The sequence below is a fragment of the Melanerpes formicivorus genome, unplaced genomic scaffold (genome assembly GCF_026170545.1).
Source record: "Melanerpes formicivorus ecotype bairdi unplaced genomic scaffold, bMelFor1.0.p_v2 SCAF_23, whole genome shotgun sequence".
NCBI lineage: Eukaryota > Metazoa > Chordata > Aves > Piciformes > Picidae > Melanerpes > Melanerpes formicivorus.
In genome coordinates, this window is record NW_027142375.1 from 11,090,610 (window position 1) to 11,114,407 (window position 23,798).

General features: G+C 37.2%; 1 protein-coding gene across 10 annotated transcripts in view; it reads left to right on the forward strand.

Moving 5' to 3' along the window:
• Positions 1-23,798, forward strand: part of DGKB (diacylglycerol kinase beta) — a 488,212-nt gene that overhangs the window by 206,086 nt on the left and 258,328 nt on the right. For all 10 annotated transcript variants that reach the window (XM_068152503.1, XM_068152502.1, XM_068152504.1 and 7 more), the window contains 6 exons: positions 5,655-5,808; positions 7,813-7,848; positions 9,850-9,990; positions 11,269-11,318; positions 12,612-12,686; positions 13,361-13,480. In XM_068152503.1, the coding sequence (XP_068008604.1) occupies positions 5,655-5,808; positions 7,813-7,848; positions 9,850-9,990; positions 11,269-11,318; positions 12,612-12,686; positions 13,361-13,480 (576 nt within the window). The remainder of the gene's footprint in view (positions 1-5,654; positions 5,809-7,812; positions 7,849-9,849; positions 9,991-11,268; positions 11,319-12,611; positions 12,687-13,360; positions 13,481-23,798) is intronic.

Here is a 23,798-nt window from a genome sequence, read left to right on the forward strand (position 1 = left end):
TAGTGTATTTCATACCCATAAATCCTGTGCCCTATAAATCCATCTGCAAAGTCTTTCTCTTCCTCTTTCTTCCCTCTCTGCTCCTGTGGGAGATGCTCCCTATCGGGTAACAGTGAGGAGTTGTCTCAAGGCCTCTTAGGCCTGGCTAGTCCTAACGCCAGGAGGAAAAGGAGAAGGGGTTGGGGGGGGTCTGAGACCTTGGCCAGCTTGAGACTGGCCTATCAGTGGGGGGGGAAGAAAGAGCCCTGGGGGTTTTGGGTACACCCTCAGGTGGGGAGAAGGGAAGTGCTGGGAGGCTTTTTGGGTGTGCTATAGGGGATTTTGTATGGTTTGGGATTCTTTTGTCACTATGCTTTGTAGCTTCTGTAAAACACTAACTGCTTTCCATTTAAGCTTTCCATCACTTCTGCAATCCATTTGTGTGAGTGTCACTCTTTTGCTCCTTTCAGGGGCAAGAGAGGATCTGCCTGGCCCCAAACCAGGACACATGCCTTATTGCAGTGTAGTAATGAAGGGGCACAGCTAGTAAAGGCATAAAAAATGGCTTAGAGTGCCTTTCTCTGGACAGCTGTTGTGTTTCATAGTTGGACATGATTACTTGCAGTGGGGCAAATCCAGAAACTTCTTTCTGTGGTTAGTCAATAATTTAGATCCCATTAGAAACTTTGGTCTGTTTTCTTTTTCAGCTGGTTTTGGTTTTGTTTTTTTTTGGGGGGGATCTTACAGAAAAACAGTGCTTATGAATTAAGTTCTTCCTGGCAGTTGAATGTTGTGATCAGTTTTGAAATTTTATGGTTGGCTAATAAAAAGTTGTGGATTTTCCCTGACAATTTATCACATATTCATACTTTTAATTTTCCTCTGTGTTGAGTCATAGTGAGTCCAGTTTCATGCTTGCTTTTAGAAAATATAAAAAAATGTTTAATGCTTGACACATTTTAATTGCTAACAAGAGCTTAAAATTATGCAGTTTCTCTTATTAGAAATAATAAGGAGAACTGCTACTAAAAATAGTAGTAAAATTAATTTTCTATGGATGCTACAGTTTGAATTAGCTGAAACTCGGTGTTTTTTGAGTGCTACTTTGGGTTTATATCAAAATGTTTCATTACCAAATGAAGTTTTATTATGCCATAATATAGAACATTATAAAACCTTAGTTTGTAAAGTTTATTTTTGTAAGACATAGGAAAAAGAACCCCAGTAAACTTGATGAAACAGTTGCTTAACATGTAGATAAAGGAATCTGGTTGCATATGATTGATATAAATCAACAGACCTTTCTGTGACCTACAGGCGGTGTTTGGTACCCTTCTTATTTAAATCAAAGCTAAAACTGCACAGATTTTTATTCTGCCTCTCCTCCCCCTCCCACCTTGTCCTCAGAAGATTTAAGCCAAGTGATTTAAAATTTCTTTCATGTCCCTCTGAAGAACCATTGGCTGCTTGAGCTATTTCCTTATATATCTCATTGCTATCTTATAAAATTTCCTGAGATCCCTAAACTTGTGATCATAATGACCTGATAGTCTCTTGTGAAACAGAATGAATTAATTCATGTGCCATGTTAATTGTAGTGGGTTTGGTACATCCTCTCATGCTCCCATCCCCTCACTTGGGAAAAGTCTTGCAAAATGCCTTCTGAAATGCTAAATCTTCCTTTCTCAGGTTCATTTGAATTCAGCTGGAGCTTCTGGAAGCCAAGCAACTGTTGAAAATTAGGCAATTAGCCTGCATGCTTAAGAGGACAATATCCAGCATTATGGCTTATTCTGATATTACTGATCTAAACTCTTTATTGCTTGCAGATTCATTAACAGAGATATTTTCAAACTATACTAACATTTATTGGACTTTTAATCAGAAAAAAATTGCTATGACAGATTTAAAAGGAAGATACTGTGGTTTACATAGCAGAGTGAGCATGGTCTGTGTTAGTGTGGAAAATTAATATCCTCTGTTTTCCCTTTTTTGTCATTTTGGTTACCAAAACGTTATGTGGTTCCTTTGAAAAGTACCTGGGGTTTGGGGAGAGGTGCTAGTAGTTAGAGAGAAGGTAGGGAGTTACCGAAGCATTTTCTTATTTTAGAAGGGTAAAGTTCCATGGTGAAGAAATTGACATACTGTGCAATTACAGAACAGAAAAAACGTTCATAATATTGTCTGGTTTTCTGTCTTTTGTCAAAGTTATTTTTAAATTAAGCAGAGTAAATGTTTTGCATCTTTAAGTGTTCTCTTCTAAATGAACTCTACTCAAGACTAAAACCTCTATTCAGCTATGATAATACTCTTTAACACCTATAAGTCTTCACAGATTTTCTTTTTAAGAAATTATTCCATTTTTCTGTAGTTACATAATGGCTTATGCATATTACAATGAGAGAGAGAGATGACAAAGCACTGCAAGTAATTTTAAGTAAGTCTTTTTGTGTAAGCTCACCAGTTTTTCCTTTGGAAAGCTAGATAGATAACCTAAACTACTTCTAGATCTGTTGTAGTCTAACTCAGTTCTGTTATTTGCTGTAAATACACTTACAAAAACAAATTTCCAGAGATTACTGCAGTACTACAGTACAGCTCAATTCTGCTAGGATAATCTATACTGAGGATGTTAGGTCAAATTGAAAATGTTTTTCAGCTATTAGAATCACAGGTTTTGGTTTGTTGGGTTTTTTGGTGTCGTGTTTTGTTTTGTGGTTTTTTCCTATAAGTGAGAACCTAATAACAAAGTTCTGCACATAAATCTCCTTTATGCAGGCCTGTTGTTGCACATTCTTTTGGTACAGAGTGTGTTTTTGCCTCTACGTTTTGGGCTATTATAATAATTTCTAATGTGAATTCAAGTCGCTCACCAGCTCCTAACTAACTTTCTGCATCTTTTGAAAGGTTTTGGATGTGCAGCATCTCAGCTATGTCTCTATGAATGTTGCTGCCTCCCTGGGGGAGCAGAGGTCACAGCAATTCAACTGAAGAAATCTTACTGTAGAAACAACCTTACAGAACAACCAACCACTTTCCTTTTTCCCTTGCTAATCAACATGATCAGTGGCAGTCAGGGTGTCAAACATGATAGAGAGACATGACAGCCAAAGCATGTATCTCTTTGATACTCTTGTCTTTCTTGGCCAGGATATATAAGCCAATTTGGAACACTTGTGTTGGAGTACCCTGGGGTAAATGATAATCTGGCCATCTTTAGAAAATACTGAAAAGTTTGAACATCGTTCAGAAAATCTTCAAGAAGAAAGAAGCCCATAACCTCATTTATTGATCCCAGACATAGCCTTGAGCCTATAGATGGGAAAACTACAGCCTTAGGGATTTAGTTTTTGCTGGCAGCTTGGCGGACCAGTGTCACTGGGGAAGCATTTTTAAAAATTGTTTTTCTCTTTTCCTTTTTAAATTGATTTTTCCTTCTCCTATGCAATTTACTGGAATAGCCAAAGACACGTTTCATTAATAAGCAATCTAACAAGTCAGTTTCACATTTTTAGTCAATTGATTTATTGATGAATCTATTTGCTATGCTTGCAGATAAAAAATTACATTTATATGGTGTAAACTGATGACTGAGTTACTTGGATGCTGGTACAAATCCTTTTGCTATTGTAGTTTCATAGTTTATAAACAATGAATTAAATGCCAGTGACTTTATTATTGAGGAGAAACATGAAGTTTGTAGCCTAAGTGAAACAGCCTATGATTTCCCAAAGTAGAGTAGAGAGTGGCTAAGACTCTGTAAGGAGACAAATAGAGTGAGTCTGTGTCCATGCTGATTATTGCCCAGCTTAAGCCTTGTGGAGGCAATTTTTAAACATGGTGGGGGTGGTTTTTTTTTGTTCCCCCCCCCCCCCCCCCCCCATCTCTGCTATTATTCTGTTTACTAGGTAAGAGATTTATTGGTTGCACTGAACTTCCTCCTTGAATGAGGTGTTCTGGATAAGAAGCACAGCATAGATGCCATCTTGCCAAGTTTGCATTCCTAATGACTTGCACAACATCAGCTGAATTTTGCAATCTGTGTTGTTGGTCCCTTGTAAGGACAGGGATGCACATTTAAAGCATTACCCTGGGGCAGTTGGTGCTTGGTCTTAATGGGAAACACCTTATTTCATGTGAACATAAAATTTCTACATCTCGTAAATATTTTACATATAAAAAAGGCAGGAAGAGAGAGAAAGCCTTGCTCCAGAGTGTTGAAGTGATACTTAAGTAATTGTAAAAATTATTTTTGCTGTGATTCAGATTCCAAAGTTACTGAGGCACTTTGACATTTTAATTTCCATTTTCTTTTTCTGGCATGGTTTCAAGCTGATTTCTTGCTAGTCTTTTCCCTCTAATGTTGTGTTCACTGTGCTGAAGCAAAGGAGTTTTCTGTGGAGAAATGGAGGCTTCCTGTGTCACAGGGAAATTCCTCTAAGTTGATTTGACAGCAACACTGTGTTTTATGGATTAATGGTTGATAATCTGTTCTAAAACCACATATCTGACTGAGTAGCATCATTTATGAGTATGCAGTTCCATCACAGTTATTTCTGAGGTAAAACTGAAATAGTCTTAACCTTTCTTGGTATGTTTCAGAATACCTTTCTCTTTAGTGGTGCTGTATTAGCAAGATAAAATGGGATCATAATGCTTTACATTGCTGGGACCTCATACAGCTTCTTTGAAGATGGCAGAGGGGAGAGGCAATTGTTTATCTCCCTCGTGACCAGTAACAGGACATGAGGAAATTAAGCGAAGCTGCATCAGGGGAGATTCAGAGTGGATATTAGGGAAAGGTCATTAGAACAGAATCCCTAGGAGAGTGGTCAAGACATGAATCCTGCCAGAATTCAAGGAGTGTTTGGGCAAGGCTCTTAGTCATATGTTTTAGTTTTAGGTAGTCCTGTAAGGAGCAAAGGGTTGGAATGGATGATCCTTTGGGTCCCTTCCAGCTTGAGATGCTCTATGATTCATTTTAGTACTGAAAATAGACAGTACATTCTTACCAGGAGAAATCATCAGTGAAGTTTCATTAATCAATTCTTACCTTGCTGGCAAAAGCAAAACTTAAACTAAAGGATAAATGTTTTATGATTATTATATTTTCCCCTGTAAGTAATATTACATGTCTTACCACTCTCATTTGACAATCTGAACATATTTAAGACAGGATGGTTAGTTACTCTTTGACAGGCACCAGCAAAATACTGTTGCCAAATGCTGTTGCCACCTAGGAAAAGATAGGAGGTCTTCAATTCCCTAAATTAGGCATCCATGTCTGTCTAATTATGAGGAAAGCTAAGAGTTGCTGGGTATATCCCAGTCAGCTCTGTAGACACCTTTGGTTGCAGTTGTGTACGGTTTAGCCACATTCTGATCAAGGAACAAGGAGAGCATGGAACTTGGTTTCAAGATCCTGAATTTTCTCTGGGTTGTCTTACTCTGTGCTCTGGGCTGTTGTAGCAGTACTGAGTTTTCAAAGTAATAATTCAGAAACTGGTATTTTCAATGACAGGCTGCAGTTTCTTGTTAACAGAATATTGTTTGATGGATTGATACGAAGTTTTTGCAAAATAAAACATGTAAAACATTTGTTTCCTGCCACTCCTTTTTCTTTCTCTTTCTCCTTTTTTTTTTTTTTAATGTTGTTTAATTTTTCCATCCTCTAGACAATTGATTTAGAAGGGTTCAGGCTGTTCATGAAGACTTTTCTGGAGGCAGACTTACCAGATGATTTCACTGAGCATCTTTTTACATCATTTAGCAACAAAATCTCTCACTGCAGCCCATTAATAAAAAACAAACCTCAGCACCTTTCTGGAGGTAAGTAATAAAACCACAGTAATATAAGAGCTGAAGGTTCCCTACCTCTGTTACTTTCCTCCTGCTAGCTATAAATATATGGAATTCTAAGCTTTATGTATTTCTTGGATTTGTTCTGGTATTTGTGAAACTGGAGCAACTAACTCAGTCATGAACAAGTAATATTGTGAAAAGAAATGCAAATTAAATGATTTTATCTTTTCAATTCTGAATAATGAAGCAACTGAGACACCAAGTGGATGGTCTTTGTCATGTTAATGCTGTTCACATCGTGGTGGTTGCATGATCTTGCTGCCTATTCTACTTGCATAAACACTCAAGAAACCTTCACAGCTTTATGCAGGAGACTCCTATTAGTAATCCTACATTCATATCAGTTAGTGATATTTTAAATGACCTGTAAGTGTTAGGGTTTTGTTGGCTTTTTTTCTAATGTAAAGATCTTCTTGAATGCAATTTTAAATTTTTATGTTGAATTGAGCATTTCTATTTAAAGTGATTTTGAGTTCAGAGGACATGACATGTTCTAATACTTACATGCAAAGTAGTGCTAAAATCTGGTACATTTGTTACTGTGCATAGCAGTAGGCTTAGCAGATTATGGTTGTAATCAGTTGTGTGGAATTCTGAAAACCTTCTGTTGTTAGTTACAGCTCTTAAGGGTTTGGGCAAGTCTTTAAGGCAAGTGATTCATTGTCTTTAAATATTCATTGCAACAGTATATTTAAGGGAATAGCTAAACGTATTCTTCATTGTATGCTGCAAGGTATATTTTTAATGTCAGACATTTCCAGTATTGTATTGTTTTGAGTTACGAATATAGACTCTGACTTAAAGTCTCAGCAGCACAATTTCATTTTTACATTAAATACTTCTATTTTTTATTGATGCTTGTGTCATGTTTTCATCATTGAGTAGCATCAGTAATAAGCATGCTCTATCTCAACCACCAGAATTTGTAATCTTTTATGCATAACATGTCTTGCCTGGTTACTGAATAGCGCCTGCCATTTAATGGTGCATATTAATTTATTAAGCTGTGTTTTTACATACAATTATTTTTAAAAACCATCTTTTATTATTCTGTGGTTGTACTTCAAGAGTTTTGACACTTCATATATAGAAACAGTAAACAGCTGGTTTTAGGTCATTGCCAGATTTACAGCTGAACTCAGCTTTCTTCAGTTTCACTGTTACTCTCTCTGATAAATTTTATTCCTTTGTGTGGTGAAAGAACATTGTTGTTGTTATTGTAATTAGTTGTTATTAATAACAACAACAATTTTATGTATTAATGCTACTAGTACTACTACTACTAGTATTCTTCATTATCATGGTTGTTATTGCTGTTGTATAAAATGTATGCTAAGTTTGTTACTATAATGCTCCTATTTGTTTTTCTCTTTCATGCACTTTTGTAGTTAGTTTTTATCTTTTCTGTTACTAAGAACTTCAGAAGTAAGGTAACATGAGACCAGATTAGTCCTCTGTTTATATTTAGTACAATGCCAGTAGCTCTGTTTGATAAATTCTTATATCCAAAGTGTCTTGAGAGAGACAGTTTAGTTTTCCCTCATGCAAGTTACTTGTGTCTCAAAATCTATTGCAATCTGTATTGCAGTTGAATTGCTTGGGATTGAGACTACTCAATACATCTTTATAATTTGTAGCATTTAAAGAAAAAGAAATTGTGGGTGATACATTTTGATGTGCAAGTGAAAATTATGGGAACATTTCTTTTAGGGCATGTAGTAATTTTTAAATGTTACTAATAGTGAAAATCAACCAACCAAAACAAACAAAAAAAACCCTAAGCATACTGGGAAATAAATTTGTCAGTAATGTTTGACACTTCTGGAAAATGGAAAGGTACATGATAGCTAGAGAAGATCACAAGGGAAGTAGCAAGTTCTATAAATATCTCTAGTATGTGTCCACTTTTACTCCACTTTTACTTAGTATCTCTTGATCCACTCATCTCTCTTTTATAAATTGTGTTTTCAGTTAAGGTGACTGAAGAGAGATGGAAGCAGGTGCCAGGTAAGCAGCAGCACTGTAAGTCATCTGTAAGCGTATTGTAGCCTCCCCTTTCCCACCCCTGATTAGGAAGTAATACTTCAGCCTGCACCTTGCACCTGATGACAAACTAAAAGATACCTTAACGTTTGCGTGCTTTTCATTTGGATTTCCAAACTCTGTTTTCAAGATGAGTTAGCTCAAGTTTTATAATACTTTTTATTCTGTGCATAAGATTCACATAACTGGGATGTGAACTATTTGTGTAAATTGTGTGATTAAAGGTAGTATCTTAAATGATTAACACATTGTAATGTTTTAATTTTAAGGATGCTTAACCGACCTGTAAGTTCATTCAATAGTGCATTGCCCTATTAAATATTTTTATTCAATGAATATCATCTTTCTGCAACCATGGACATGATTCAGAGATAGCATTTTTGCATGCCAATTTGCACTGATGTAGTGAATTAATTTTTTTAACCCTTACCTGAATAGACCATTGAAAATGTCTTCAGATTGTAATGAAATTTTTCAATTTAAGATTAGGGGAGGAGGGGGAAACCACCAGAATTCTAGTTCCATTTGCTAAAGTAATTAACTTGTGCAAGACAAATGGATGAGAGAAATTTCATTTGCAGATTGTGTGTGCAGTGGTGGATCTGCTCTGAATTAGTTGTGGAAAATATTTAAGAATGGTAAATCTTTCTGTAAAGTTTCATCTTAAGTCAGTGAGAAATGTGGCAGACTTGCAGTGAAAGTTTTATTACTGCTTTCTCTGTGCTGTCCTGTTCCTCTCCCTTTTTTCCTCTACTTGTCCTGCAGATTGCAGTAATATCATCAGGTCTAGTCATATTCATGTTCTCTTTAAACAAAAGGTTTGACACTGCTGAAACTTGTATTCCAGTGCTGCAACACCGCAGCTACTCTTGATCATAACTATTAAAACTTATTTAAACTATATGGTGTTTTTTCATAATGTTCTAGAGCTGAGGCTTCCATATTTTTAAATCTGTGTTGCTCAGACATGCATTTGGCTTTCTTGAGAACACTCACAGTTGGATATAATAAGAGTTCTTGTTGACACTAAAACATCTTCAATTGGTGTAGCTGTTGTTTGTCAGATGAAGCTTCTACATGCACAAGGAAGTGGTGTGTGCAGCATTGTGTAGGGGTTCTTTTAATATTTAATATAGAAGCTTAAATTAACATAGCCTGAGAGAACTGAGGTTGTCCAGCCTGGAGAAGATAAAACTCCAGGGGGACCTTATACCTTCCTTCCAATGTCTGAATGGAGCCTACAAGAAAGCTGGAGAGGGATTTTTCATAAGGGTGTCTAATTGCAAGACTAGGGGGAATAGTTTCAGACTGAGGGAGAGTGAATTTAGACTGGATCTTAGGAAGAAGTTCTTCAGTACAGGCATGGTGAGACTCTGGAATAGGCTGCCCAGAGTGGTTGAGGATGCTCCCTCCCTGGAGCTTTTTAAGGTCAGATTGGATGAGGCTGTGGGCAGCCAAGTCTAGTTGAGAGGTTTCCCTGCCTATGGCAAGGCAGTTGAAATAGATGATTTCTGATATCCCTGCCAACCTAAGCCATGATTCTATGATATAATGTAGGCAAATTAAAATATTAATCAAATTCTTTTTCTAGTCAGAGGACATGAAAGCAACACAAATGAAAGCAAAGGTTATTCCATTCCCATAATCATGCAAAGGGTTGGGGTTTTTTATGTTTGTTTGTTTGTGTCTTTTGCTTGTTTAGATTTTTTTGTTGTAGGCTTTTGGTTTGTTTGGGTTGGTTTGTTTGTTTCCCAGTAGTTTGCTTTACCTGTGTAGTAATTTAAAACTTCACTACATTATAATTCTGCTTTTACTGGGTAAACTATGAACATTAGTTGTTTAAAACTTGACATTAAATGAAGAACTCCTCTGAGATTCACATAAAACAAAGGTGGATGTATGCAAGAGTTAAGTTCTAATTTTCTTCCTGTATATTAAGTAACAGAGGCAATGTGTTATTTTCAGGTCTGAGACTTAACAAAGGTACCTCTACATCCCGACCTCCTACTCCTGCCAACTTACATTTACCAGAAATGATCCAGCTGAAAGATATTGTTTGCTATTTATCATTGCTGGAAAGAGGAAGACCTGAAGACAAGTTAGAATGTATGTTCTTTTCCTTAAGTTAACTTTTTGTGTTTATTTCAATAAGCTATCAAAAAAAGTCTACATTTTCTGAGTTTAAGTCTCAGTTTTGAGTAGCTGTATTATAAAAATATAGGTCTAGATGACCCATTGTTGCGGGAACTATCTGTTTTATTCTTGCTAATAGTATCAACACATTAAAATCATCCATTCTGCAGTTAAAATAATACTTTCTACACTGTTGTCACTTAATTAGTATCAGTTTTGAGAAGAACAAGTTAAATACATCAAGGATGCTTTGAGTGGTGAGTAGTCTGTAGAAAAAGCAATTCAAGCAAAGAGTCGTTGTTGATATGGTCTGTGGCCTCTATAGTATTAGTGAATACAGGAAAGCCAAGAATGATCCTGGTCTGCACCACTGTGTGGAATGGGTGTTTAACAGTGGAAGTTAGAAATTACTTAAATTACTTGATTTATTAAAGCCCAGCATATCTGTCTGTTCGGAAAATGGGAGTTTGATCTGTAAATTGGGGAAAAACTGTGTGCTTGCCCATTATGGAATTTTGAAGTTGGTTTTCCAGATATATGGTTGGATTGACCGATTATCTATTTGTTACTGGGACCAAATATATTTTGATATTCATAGTTGGTCTGTCTATGAAAGAACTGTGGGATCAGGAAAAGAAACAGTCCATATAATAGGGAATGCAAACAGCAGGTTGCTTCTGCCAGAATGAGGAGTTCATTACACAGTTATATAACTTCATGTTGTTGAAATACCATGATGTTTCATTACCTCTGGTTAGCTTACAGTGATAACTTTGTACTCTTAGGATCACCAATACTTTTGCTTCAGCAAAGATTGTAAGGAACCCTCCTCAGTTTTTGCAATATCATTTTGTTTGACATATGACTAAAAAAGGAAGATGCGCAGCTGAATATGCATTCAGAACACAAGCACAGGAAAGATAAAATCTTAGGATTTAATTCAACTTACAATACAATAACTGTTTTGTGATAGCAAGTTACACAAGCCTTATCAGAGCTCTGAAGAGCTCTATGCACAAGTCATAGCATGAAATGGAAGAGCAGTTGCCTCCCCTGGTGTCAGGAGTTGGTACAATGAGGAGAGGGAGAGGATCATTAAAGGAAAATGTTTGTCCTTTCTTTGAAACTTTGCTGTGGTTGATTTGTATTTTGGTTTGTTCTCTTGGTGGTTGTTTTTGGTGGTTTTTTTTACAAAATAACGTTGGTGCTATGATTTCTAAGTGAATTTCTTTCTCTTTGTGTTTCCTTTAGTTATGTTTCGCTTATACGATACAGATGGGAATGGTTACCTGGATAGTTCGGTAATGTTGTTTCTATGTTTTAATGCATTGGAAACCTATGTCAGAATGGCATACCTATACAAAACTGCATTAATCCAAGTCAAGTTTTTATTTCTCCTGAATTAACAGTAGGAGTATAAACTGCAGTAACTTACAGATTTTCTTTTCCATTAAGCTGCTGTTGCTTCAACTATAAATTTTCAAGTGCTGACACTGATACCGTGGTGCCTTATTCTATAGTCTTCTGATTTTTAATTGTAATGTAGTGTAGTGGGAGACACATTAATATAATTCCTGAAGTTCTAATATACTTCTAGGAGATGTGTATAAAAGCACCATGTGTAAAGATTTCATAAAAAGTAGCAAGTGTGAAAGTCACACAGTTGGACATGTGTAGAGAGATGTCAGAATGTCTGGGCTGCTATTAAGAAGGGAGGAACAATATTAAAGAGACAGTTCTGAGGAGCAGCCTAACCACATGATTGTAGTCAGAGATAGATGTAACTTTTTCTTTATTCCTGTTAGCTACAGAAATAAATATTTTATTGGCAGCTCTCTTATTTCCTTCCCCCCCCTCCCCCCCCTTCTTCTGAACCTTCTTGAGGTAAAACAGCGTAGAGTGGATTGGGGAAGAATAGAAGTGACAATGAATAGGGAAGCTAATTTGTATAGAGGTACAAAGTAAATACTGTATCATAGTTTTAGGCAATACCAAACATGAACTTCAAACTTAATGCATAATAAATACAAATGAGAATTCAGAATGGTTCTAGATAAGCCTTGGAATATATTTACCAGCCAAATTGTATATATAAACATGGAAGAGCACTAGTGGTACATGATGAAGGGAAATTACAGCACTGTAATGGTAAAAAATGAATAATAAAATCTCTGTATTCATTCATACCATCCACTTTATGGCTTATTTCCATTAGAAAGTTATGAATTGTACAATTGCTGTTAAAAAAATAAAGTGCTGAAATTTAAAGGACATTATGTTGTTATATAGACTTCAGATTGTTAAACCAATGATCAACTAGGAAGGAAAAATCTATTTCTGCTTTCAACTCAGAAGCTGTCTTTTGGTCGTGGGGCTGTATTTTACCTCCCTTCATGCTTCAAAGTCTATGCCTCATGTTTTGCTGGTGAAGCACATTGACCTTAGAGTGGACAGTTTCCAGTGCAAAGGACATTCCATTAGAAACTGATGACAGAGTGTCACTAAATACACCATGTCTGAGTTATAAGTTGCTGTAAGTAGAATTTGGTTTTATAATATTGCCTTAATTAGTATTCTTTTTAATTTGCCTGTAGGAGCTGGAAAATATTATTGCTCAAATGATGCATGTTGCAGAATACCTTGAGTGGGATGTTACTGAGCTGAGTCCGGTAAGTATAATTTTTATAACAAGCTTTTAATGCTGCTAGAGATGGCCTTTAATCATTTCCTAATACTTCATTCAACATATGAGGGGTTTAAGCCCAGGCTGGATGAGGCTCTGGCCAGGCTGATCTAGTGTGGGGTGTCCCTGCCCATGGCAGGGGGGTTGGAACTAGATGATCCTTGTGGTCCCTTCCAACCCTGACTGATACTATGATTTCATATTTTAGGAAGTAATTTAGGAATAGTAATGGTCTATGTTCCACTCTGACACTCAGTTGGCACTTTTACAAGTATTTTTTCTGATTAAATCTGATCTGTGAATGTTTTTGGTACTGTTTGAAGCTTTTCTTAAGTGCATGCAATGATTAACATTTATAGTAGAATTAGTTTGTCTCCAAAAATTTATTTATAGTAGCTACCTCTTATTTCTATTGTATATAGGAAGTGCACAACAGGACAGAAGTTGGTTTGGGAACTTTAGGTGGTTATAAAATGTACACAGGAACATGACACCTCATTTTCTGAACCGTCAGTACTCATTTTACTACAAGTCCCGTACCAATAGTATTTTCCTTGCATTTTGCACGTGGACGAGGGAATTGGACTTCTGCATAAGTTGTAACAGAAAGTTTCTCTATCACAGTATGGAATTTATGAAATTTTTCATTAAACCATGTAGATCCTGCATGAAATGATGGAAGAAATTGACTATGATCATGATGGCACTGTTTCCTTAGAGGAGTGGATCCAAGGAGGAATGACAACAATCCCACTTTTGGTCCTACTTGGGTTAGAAAATGTAAGTAATTACCATAAAAGTGTCAAGTTTCTGCTTTCATGTCAGCAGTGACCATCAGGTTATTTTCTCTGAGGCTTATGTAAGGAATGTTGTTTTTCTTTGCCTTTTGTGGATTTTTGGTTTGTATTTTTTTATTGTGGCTGAATGACATACAAAGAGCAGAAGTGTGCCTTTGGAATCACGGGTACAATAGCATATGTGAAGCAATACCAAATGAGCCAGCTCTGAAGCTGGAAGCTGTAGAAAGCATATTGTTAATTCCTAGCTGCAGTAGTATCTGGTAAGAACATTTTACTCTCCATATGTTTGTTACAGCTGTTTTGGAGCAGTGTCTAGGCTTCTTGGCGTGGTGCTGTGTTGTGTGGCCTAACCATACTTAGTTGCAGAACAGTCTGCATTGGACAGAATGTCTGGAGATCATCTGGTCTAGACTCTTAATAAAGGCAGGACCACAGATTGAGATATCTAGGGCCCTGTTAAGCCCAGTCCTGAATAATTTCAGTGAGGTGGATTCCAGCAGTTCTGTGGCCAACATCTTCCAGTGTTAATTGTTCTCAAGGGAAAGAGCTTTTTTTCCATAGGCACAGGTGGAATTTCTTCTACAGCGATTATTACTGGGTGACTCTTGTCCTGTCATGATACATCCCTGTGAAGATAGTTCTGTCTCTCAGTCTTAATATTCTATATTAAGTAGAAGTATCAGAGAACATGTACACCAAGGACAGAGTGTTAAGAAAGAAGAGCTTACATTCTGTACATTTACAACTTGACATTAAAGATTACACAGATGTAATAGGATCAATTTTATGAGTTCAACACAGCTGTTTTAACACTGGCATGCTGCCAGTGCCACCTGCTGTCCTGTATTTGAGCTAATTTTGAGCACATGTGTCTTAGCATATGTTTCAAATGCATTCCTCTTACTTGAGAGAATTCCTTCTTCATTCAGTTTGTTTCTAAAGTTTGTTTTTCAAATATAGAGATGAAATAACAAATAATGTTTACTTTCCCTGTATACTGCTGCAGCCTGAACTAATCCTGGACTGTTTTGGTTGCTCTGTGGTTTCACAAAGAATGGTCATACTGAGATTTTCTGTAGGGGAAATATGCAACAAAATAGTGTCTCAAGTCTCTACTTCTTGCAAAATCTTATTAATCTAATCAGCTAAATATCTGAACTGAGGATAATTTTGAGTACATTTGAGTCACTTTAAGTAAAAATCTGATGATTCCCTATATGTGATTCAGTAGCAAAGATGTTAAATTACTTCTCTGTCATGAAACAACAGACTTTTGCCAGGCTGAATTCCACTATTTCCATAGAATACTCTAAACAAGCCAATATAACAACGAATACAGCAGATAACTGGTAGTCAGTTCAGTATAGGTAGTGTTCTGGGAGTATTTCTCAGTGTCCATACTTCATTCTTTCTAAATTTAAAACTCCTTAAATTCCCTGATAAATTAATAAAGATCCTTCTGTAGAGAGTGATTTTCATCTGAAAGCAGAAGCTATTAGAAAGAAGCTGTGTAAATGTATGTTATCAGACATTTTATCCATTTGAGTATTTTTACTAGTTATTAGTAAATTTATTTAGTAAATTTTAAATTTAGTAATTTTTCTTGCTAATTATTAGATAATTTATCTTGCTTTACAATGGAAATAACAAAACCATGTAAACAGCAATCAAGATTTGGTACCCTGCTATCAGCACAGATCAGCATTTCTGTCATCAAGAGTATTCCCAGTACTTTGTGCTGAAGAGACATAACTGTACAGTTGTGAAATCATATTATAATGGTATGCAAAATATCTTTTTGATCAGTAAGCATAGTTTTATTAAATTAATGTTGGAATAAAATGGATGGGGGGGCTTTTAATGTTTTTTTTTTATGTTTTACTGTACTGTGAATGAAGTCCATTATCTGCCAGAGTGTACAAGCTGAATTGCTAGTGATTTACTAGGAAGTGTTGGCATCTTCTGAGAGGGCTCCCATTTTTCATGCTTAAAACTTCTCTTGATTTCTTAAACAACTTGCATAACATGTAGAAAAAAGCAAGATATTTAAATTTCCCGTGAAACCAGCAAATGAGTACTGCTTCTCTTTGTACACAGTTCTCTACAACTACTTGAAAGGAGGTTGTAGACAGGTGGGGGTTGGTCTCTTCTCCCAGGCAACCATCACCAGAACAAGAGGACGCAGTCTCAAGCTGCACCAGGGGAGGTTTAGGCTGGAGGTGAGGAGAAAATTCTTCACAGAAAGAGTTTTTGGCCATTGGAGTGGGCTGCCCAGGGAGGTGGTGGAGTCACCATCCCTGGAGGTATTAAAAAAGGGATGGGACGTAGCACTTGAAGCTGTGGTTTAGTAGTCATGAGGTCTTGGGTGACAGGTTAGACTTGATGAATTTTGAGGTCTTTTCCAACCTTATTGATTCTACATGTTCAAAGCTAAGTCTATTTTAGGGCACTGAAAAGTTAGATAAGGAAAGTCAAGTCCTTCATGTCTGTCCATTGTTATTTTGTGTAAACTGATGGCATGATTTTGATGTTTTTACAGCATCAAATATATTACCCAAGTTCTTCATCCCAGTGCATCATTCAAATTATTTCTTTTTACATGTTGTTCTTAGGTTTTGCAAACCCAGCTTTCTGAAACTGCATTTTGGCTATTTTTTCTCTCCTTTTAGTTAGATGATGAAAAGTAAGTTAAGAGTCTTTAGGACTCAGTAATCAAATAATAAAGTTCTGATTTCTTAAAGTTTTCAACAGGCTAGTTATTACATGAAAATAAAGGGCATTGCCTAGTGGTTTATGCTTCTTGGGCAAGTCCAGGAAGTCTTTGCATGTTGAAAAGAAGTCCGAACCCCCCAAACCAACCAGTAATTGTCTTGATGCCTTTTAACTTCAGTCAGCTTCACTTTGGCTCTGTACTGAACTTAAGCAGTGCTGAACTCTCAAATCCCAGACATCAATTTCAGAGCTTGTCCAATACAATAGTGAAAAAGAATTACCACACCCCTTATTGTGGGGCCTACAAGAAAGCTGGTGAGAGACTTTTTAGGAAGTCAGGTAGTGATATGACTAGGGGGAATGGATCCAAGCTAGAGGAGGGGAGATTTAGATTAGATATTAGGAAGAAGCTCTTCACCATAAGGGTAGTGAGACACTGGAACAGGTTGTCCAGGGAGATGGTGTAAGTCCCATCCCTGGATGTTTTTAAAGCCAGGTTGAATGTGCCTCTGGGTTATCCCTGCCCATGGCAAGGAGGTTGGAGCTAAGTGATCCTTGGGGTCCCTATCAACTCTGACAGTTCTGTGATTCTGTAATTTGCTATGCTAAGTATCAGTGAAGCTGTTAGTTTATTTTACTTTTTTAGTTGGAGATTTGTCATAGTACCTTCATAATTCAGCTGCATTGTTTGTACTTAATCTTTAGTTTCCTTCAAAAGCCATACAAAAAGGCCAGATGTTGTGTACAAGTTCTATATTACTTCTAAAGCCTTTCAGTCAGTTTTTATCGCATACTATACTAGTTGCTATATTTACTATAATTGAAAATAAAATCAAAGAAACACTTAAGTGGCATGTGGAACTATATTATCCAAAAATAAAAGAATAATCAAGTTAGTGTTTTTAAACCATGAGGTTGAGATAGTCCAATATCTCATAGGATTGTGGTCTTCGCTCTCAGTCTTCCTCAGTAATACCCTCCTGAAAGAGACCAGAATGTTATTTTGCTATTACAAATATTAGCCAGTCCACTTTTGCCAAGTTAAAAGAAGTAATAAGGAAATATGCCTGATCAATCTCTCTCAGCCTCTCCACTCTGACCTCCTTTCTAGACTGTCAGAAAACTTCTATTGCCCTCTCAAATTTAGTTGGGATTACTAAATTAATTTAAATGTTGCGAGAGCAGTTTAGAGTCACGGAGCTAAAAGGACAACTTTTATTTTGCAGCCTACATACTTGGTTTTCCTTCCTGGGTTTTATGCTTTCTACTTTCTCCTAAAAGTTTAGAGTTGCTTTGCAGGTAAAACTTAGAAATACAGAGTTTTCCCACTGAATGTTCTAGGGTAAGACTTGGTGCTTTACAAGGTTTATTTTTTTTGTCTAAACAAATAATTTCAGTACAAGGTAAGGAACTTAAAAACTTAATTGGTTCTTATTCTATAGGGGTGCTGTGATATGGAAATTATTTGGCAATTCCTTTTGCAAGAAAGGACCTTGGAATTGCAGATGTGTATAATCCATTTGTACTTGGATTACTTTACTTCTTCCACTTGGCAGTGGCTGAATATGTTCTGTACAGCATCTATTGGAACATTTAAGACCCATAATTAATAATCTCAGCTTTAATCATGCCAATTTCATGAAAGTTGTTCCAAGAAATTCCTTCATGGGAAGTGAGAATTTAATGAAGAAAAAAAAATGGTAGGTAGCTGCCTGGTGAGGCCACATCTTGGAATATTGTGTCCAGTGCTGGGCCCCTTTGTTCAAGAAGGACTTCAGGAGACTGCTTGAAAGAGTCCAGCACAGAGCAACAAAAAGGATTAAGGGAGTGGAACATCCCCTTTATGAGGAAAGGCTGAGGGAGCTGGGTCTCTTTAGCTTGGAGAAGAGGAGACTGAGGGGTGATCTCATTGGTATTTATAAACATGGGAAGGATGAGGGTCAGGAGGATGGAGCTAGTGATGTCCAGTGATAGGACAAGGGGCAATAGGTGCAAGATGGAGCATAGAAAGTTCCATGTAAACATAAGGAAAAGCTTTTTCACTGTGAGGATGACAAAACACTGGAAGAGGCTGCCTAGAGAGGTTGTGGAGTCTCCGTCACTGAAGACATTCAAAATCCATCTGGATGCATTCCTGTGTGTCCTACTCTAGATGATCTTGCTCTGGCCAGGGGGTTAATCTCAATGTTCTTTCGAGGTCCCTTCCAACCCCTAACATTTTGTGATTCTGTGATAAAGTATTGTGTGCTGCAATTTTTAATCAGTGTATGAGATGGGATGTCACACTTCAGTCTGCAATTTTCTGAGTCTTCATCAACCTTTCAAGTTTAATTCTGCTTTTTAAGTCAATAGATTGTTTGTCTCCCAAGCAAACACACATTGGCCCTTCATTACTTCTCCTGGTTGATAACTGGACTTTGGGGATAAGGCCTATTGAATGCTAATGACAACTAACTTACTTAATTCCTCTGAAGTTTCTGACTCTTTTATTTCATTCTGTTTAAGTAGATCAACATTGCCACTGAAGTTTGAGTTATATTATTGATTCTCCTAGCATTATTTAAAATGCCCTTTGTAATCTGGGTACAAAAAGTTGCGTGATGGTTCACTCCTAAGAGGTTTTGACAACCATGAACATTGTACTTTACTTTTAGCTAGGAGTTCCTCACTTGTATGATATTATTTCACATGTTCTTATAAAGTAATAAATAAGTTGACTTCTAAAGTAGTTCCGTGCCAGACGTTGTGGTCTCACTTCTGTTCTAATGGATCGTTGGTACTATCTTTCTCAGTGGGTATAAGCTGCAAGTTCACAAGTGCTGGTGTTTCTGAACAAAGAAGAAAAATCCGCGAGTGTTGTGTTCCCTCCGCACTGGCCACTAGATGTCAGAGTTGCACTGGGTCTGGTACCCTGCGATTGCTGAAAAGCTGCCCTAAAGAGGAGAGAAAGCTTCATACAGTCATCCATAGTATGAAACCAGGCCGTCTTTTAAGTCACCAGTTGTAATTTTCAACCCGTTTCACCATTTAAACCAAAGCAAACCTCAGTAGGACCGACAGATTTGTGTGGAAGTGTGACTGTGCTATTAAATCAGAAGGAAATAGAATTTCACTTCTGATCCTCAAGCAGCAAGTATTATGCTATTACACTCAAGTAATTTAAAAGGTTTTTAGCCTTTTTGGTTAAATACAGGATGGAACACTCAGGCCTGAATCCGCATTTCGGAAATATTGCTTCTTCCATTGTATATTACAGTATTGTTAGCTTACTTTTTGCTCTCTGAGTATCTGATAGTGAAACCAAACTGAGCACTTGCAAACATTTACAAGTATGATGCAGGGTCTGTTGCACCTCTCTCAGACTGAAGTCTAAAATTACTTTTTTTAAAACCTGGACAGTTTTGTAGAGTTGCATTTCTTTCATTCAGTGAGGAATGACAGTGATCCAGCTTTTTATTGTCCCAGGAGATATTTCTCTAAGTCCTCTATGAATCTGGCAGGTGAGTTCTCTAAAAGGCTGAAGTGCTGATGTGCCATATGTTGTTTCCATATGTATGGAGGGCAAAACCAAGCCCGTCCTAGAAGAAGCTGTAGCTTACCCCTTTTGTGCCAGCTCCTTACCAGCTGGGAAGCAAGCTCACCCCAAGTGATAAGTTGTTGTTTTACCAGCATCATTTCACGGAGTTGCCAGCAGAGGGGGAAATGTTAATACTTTTTAAGACTTCATAGCAGGAGCTGCTAAAAAAGTGCACATCTCTTTCCTGACAGTGCTGTCTACTTTTATGCTGTGCTAGCTCCCACTTCTTTGCAGGAAGTTTGCAGATGCCTTTCCTTACTATAGTCCTGCTTTTCCTTTTGCGTGTAGGTTGATAAAAGCCCAGGAGAAGTCAGGCGTAACTCTAACCTGTTCTGCATAGAAGGTATAAAATAAAATGGTATTTCATGCAGATATACAAATTTGCCATTATTTAAAATGTAATTTCTGCAGATGACAGATGACTACCACTTTAGAGACAGGGAAGCTTCATAGTGTAACAAAATATGAAGCTTGTTTAAGCAAGTTAAATTCCCCTCCTGTGGTCACTTTTAATGTTTTTTCTCATATGCGTATTAATGCTTAGGCAGTTCTGGATGATCAGGATAGTTCATTGGTGATTGTATGGATAAGGGCTGGGGAAGTGATTGATTTTTATTACATTTTTTTTTTTTAGCTTCATTTTCCTTTCTCAGGCACTCACAAAGTATCTCAGAAGTTAGAAGTGTGGTGCCCTCCTGAGTATCATCTCCCTCGAAGGAGGTTGCTCCCTCTCCAATTTAACCATAACACATTAAGAACACTGTCTTGCCAAACTAAACTGAACAAAACAAAGTTGTGAATTCTTTGCTGAGAGCCACCAAAGGAATGTAGAATTTTACTGCTTTTTGTATTAAAAGGAGGTGCTGCATGGTTAAGTAGATGCTATTCTTAGCTTCTGACTGACTGAACAGTAACAAAACAACAGTCATAAAAATGTCTTCAGGTCATGTAAATATTTATAAAAGAAATGAAACCAAAATAAGATCAGGCAGTGAAAGCAGAGTCACTAACATACTTCTCTTGGTTGCTTTTTACTGACACTTCTTACAGGAAAAAACTGAGCATGCTGCTATTTCAGATACTCTAGACATTGTGAGAGGGAATACTTGCTGGGAAGAAAATTTGTACTTTCATTCTCGTTTTAAAGTCTCAGAACCTTGTGTTTTGTGCCTGAAACTGTAATAACTCTTTAGCTACCTTTATTTACAAATATCCAAAAAGCTGAAGTAAGTTAATATTAAACCAGATTAGGGATGAGTGACTAAATTCTGCGACTGCATAAACATTTCCAGTAATTCTGAGCCTGGTTCACTTCATGGTTGACTTCCTTTTTAAAGCCAGGTCCTTTTGGCAATCAAATCCATGCTAGAAGGGTCAGAGAGGCTAAGAGAACCGTTGTTAACAAAATATATGTTACTGTTGTCATTGTGTGCTAAAGTTTGCATATGGCGTATGGAGGTTTCATTTTCAGTGAGGTATAATGCAGTGAGGAAGAGATTTTTACTGTACCTGCCCTGCTTTGAGATCTTCATAATGACTCTTTGGTTTTAAATTCTTTCTCAGGCTATGGAAGCAAAATGAGTGAACGTCAATAAATGCACTGATGTGTCAGAATTGTGTATTTTATTCATACTTAAAGACTTGCATTGAGGGGTCTTTGTTTCACATTATGACTTCTTTTTTTTTTCTTGGCAGTGTTTTAAATAGTTATGTGCAAGCATAATCTCATGCAGCACTTTATTGCTTATTTTTGGCAGTTCACAAGAGCAAAAATTTAATTTGCTATTTTCCAAAAGTGCATTGTGTTTATGTAATGGATTTGCATCAGTTGCAGTCTGTAACACAGTTAAGTGTTTTAATTGGCAGAACACCCACATCAAGACTTGTTTGTTTTTCTTATAAGGAAAATGCCAGCTAAGTTAGTCCATATGTTCTGTTCAAATAAGAAGCAACATATTCACATGTAATGGCCATTCTTTAAAATGAAAATGAAAAAGTAACACAAAACTAATGTTGGAAGATGGGCAAGTGTATGAATATTTGTGAATTTTTTTGTGGGTTTTTTTTTCTTGTTGTTGATTTTCAGGCACAGCAAATATTTTGCTAAGGGAAGCTGGTTAGTTGACATTTTAAGTGCGTGTGGTTTACGACTATCTACTGATGACCTGCGTAATGTTAAAATGAAAGTGTGCATTGTTTACTGTTTTTTCTCAGAAGGATTTACATGGTCTTTGTTGTCTAGTGAATCACTGTCTATACTGAGAAGAGGTACTATATTGTAGTCTAACAGCACTTTTAAAATTAGTGGAATGTGGTAGTACGATGGAAAGAAAACTAGAAGTTGCAGAACTCTCTTTAATTAAATACGTCCTCTTCAGCTGCCAGTCATGAAGCAGCTTGACAGGCTTCTAGTGCTCCACAGCTGCAGAATCTATTTCTGCTTCTTCAGGGGAAAATTGGAAAACTTCCATGCTCTTTGACAGCCCAAGAATCACACGTTAGGCATCTGCTCAGCTCTTTCTGCAGAACAGGGACCCTGACATTGCCCAGCTGCCAGAGATGGCATTTGAACTCCTGCTGATAATATTGGGGAAACTCCACTTAGGCTCTGATCCCGATATCTCCATAGAGAAAAAAATATTCCAGCTGACTTCAATTCCTTTTGTTTCTAGGTAATTTGTAGGAATTAATCAAAGTTGGCTTCTGGCTTTGAACCAAACATTCTCAATTTCTTGGAGTGCTGATTTTCCTTCAGGAATTCTTTTTTTCCCCAAAATATGAAGAAGTCTTCATCATCTTTTACTTGTTGTTAACAGCTGGCTCTTAGAATACAGCAATACTGATTTTTAAAGACACAACTCATGCAGTATATGCTAATATAGAGAGAAAATTGAATTTTTATTAAAAGTTATGTCCACCAGCTTATCTTGACTGACCATCCTCATCAGTGAAAACCCTCACATAATTGAAGATCTAGTCAGGAATATTGTATATACATGATGGCAATTAGTTTCATGTGAGAGATCAGAAACCTGATGAGAACCAGCTTTTGACGTGGCTTCTGAGAACCAGAGGTTGATGTGGCTTTTATTAGCTATGGCACAATTTCTTTTTGGTAATGAAATGACCAAGACTGTAGTGTTTCAGTAATACACAAAGAAGAATCGAACCACTGCAGCCCGTTTCCAGCTTACTGCCTTTGTTCCGTTGGATGTTACAATTGGTAAAAAAAAACAACAAGAAGTGATATTGCATTAGGTTAATCTAATATTTTTAAAATAGTCATAACCTATGATGCTTTCAAAATGGAAAAAAATCTGTTGGCCACCCTTGCCAAGAAACCAGGAATTTTGCAGAAATTATTCAACATCTGTGTCAAGTCCTCAATTAAAAAAAAAAAAAACACCTTACAATAACAGTGAAGTCTCTGAATGATTCCATTAAGAAAGAAAAGGAGAATCAACTGAAAAAACTTGTTTTCATAAACATAAGTGATTCGGCACCTTGAGTACTGTGTCCAGTTCTGGGCCCCTCAGTTTAAGAAGGACATTGAAACACTTGAGTGTGTCCAGAGAAGGGCAACAAGGCTGGGGAGAGGCCTTGAACACAAGCCCTATGACGAGAGGCTGAGGGAGCTGGGATTGTTTAGCCTGGAGAAGAGGAGGCTCAGGGGTGACCTCATTGCCCTCTACAACTACCTGAAGGGTGGTTGTAGCCAGGAAGGGGTTGGCCTCTTCTCCCAGGCAACCAGCACCAGAACAAGAGGACACAGTCTCAAGCTGCGCCAGGGGAGGTTTAGACTCGAGGTGAGGAGGAAGTTCTTCACCGAGCGAGTCATTCGTCATTGGAACGGGTTGCCCAGGGAGGTGGTTGAGTCATCGACCCTGGAGGCGTTCAAGAGGAGATTGGACGTGGCACTTGGTGCCATGGTCTAGTCATGAGGTCTGTGTTGATAGGTTGGACTCGATGATCCTCGAGGTCCTTTCCAACCTAAGTGATACTGTGATAC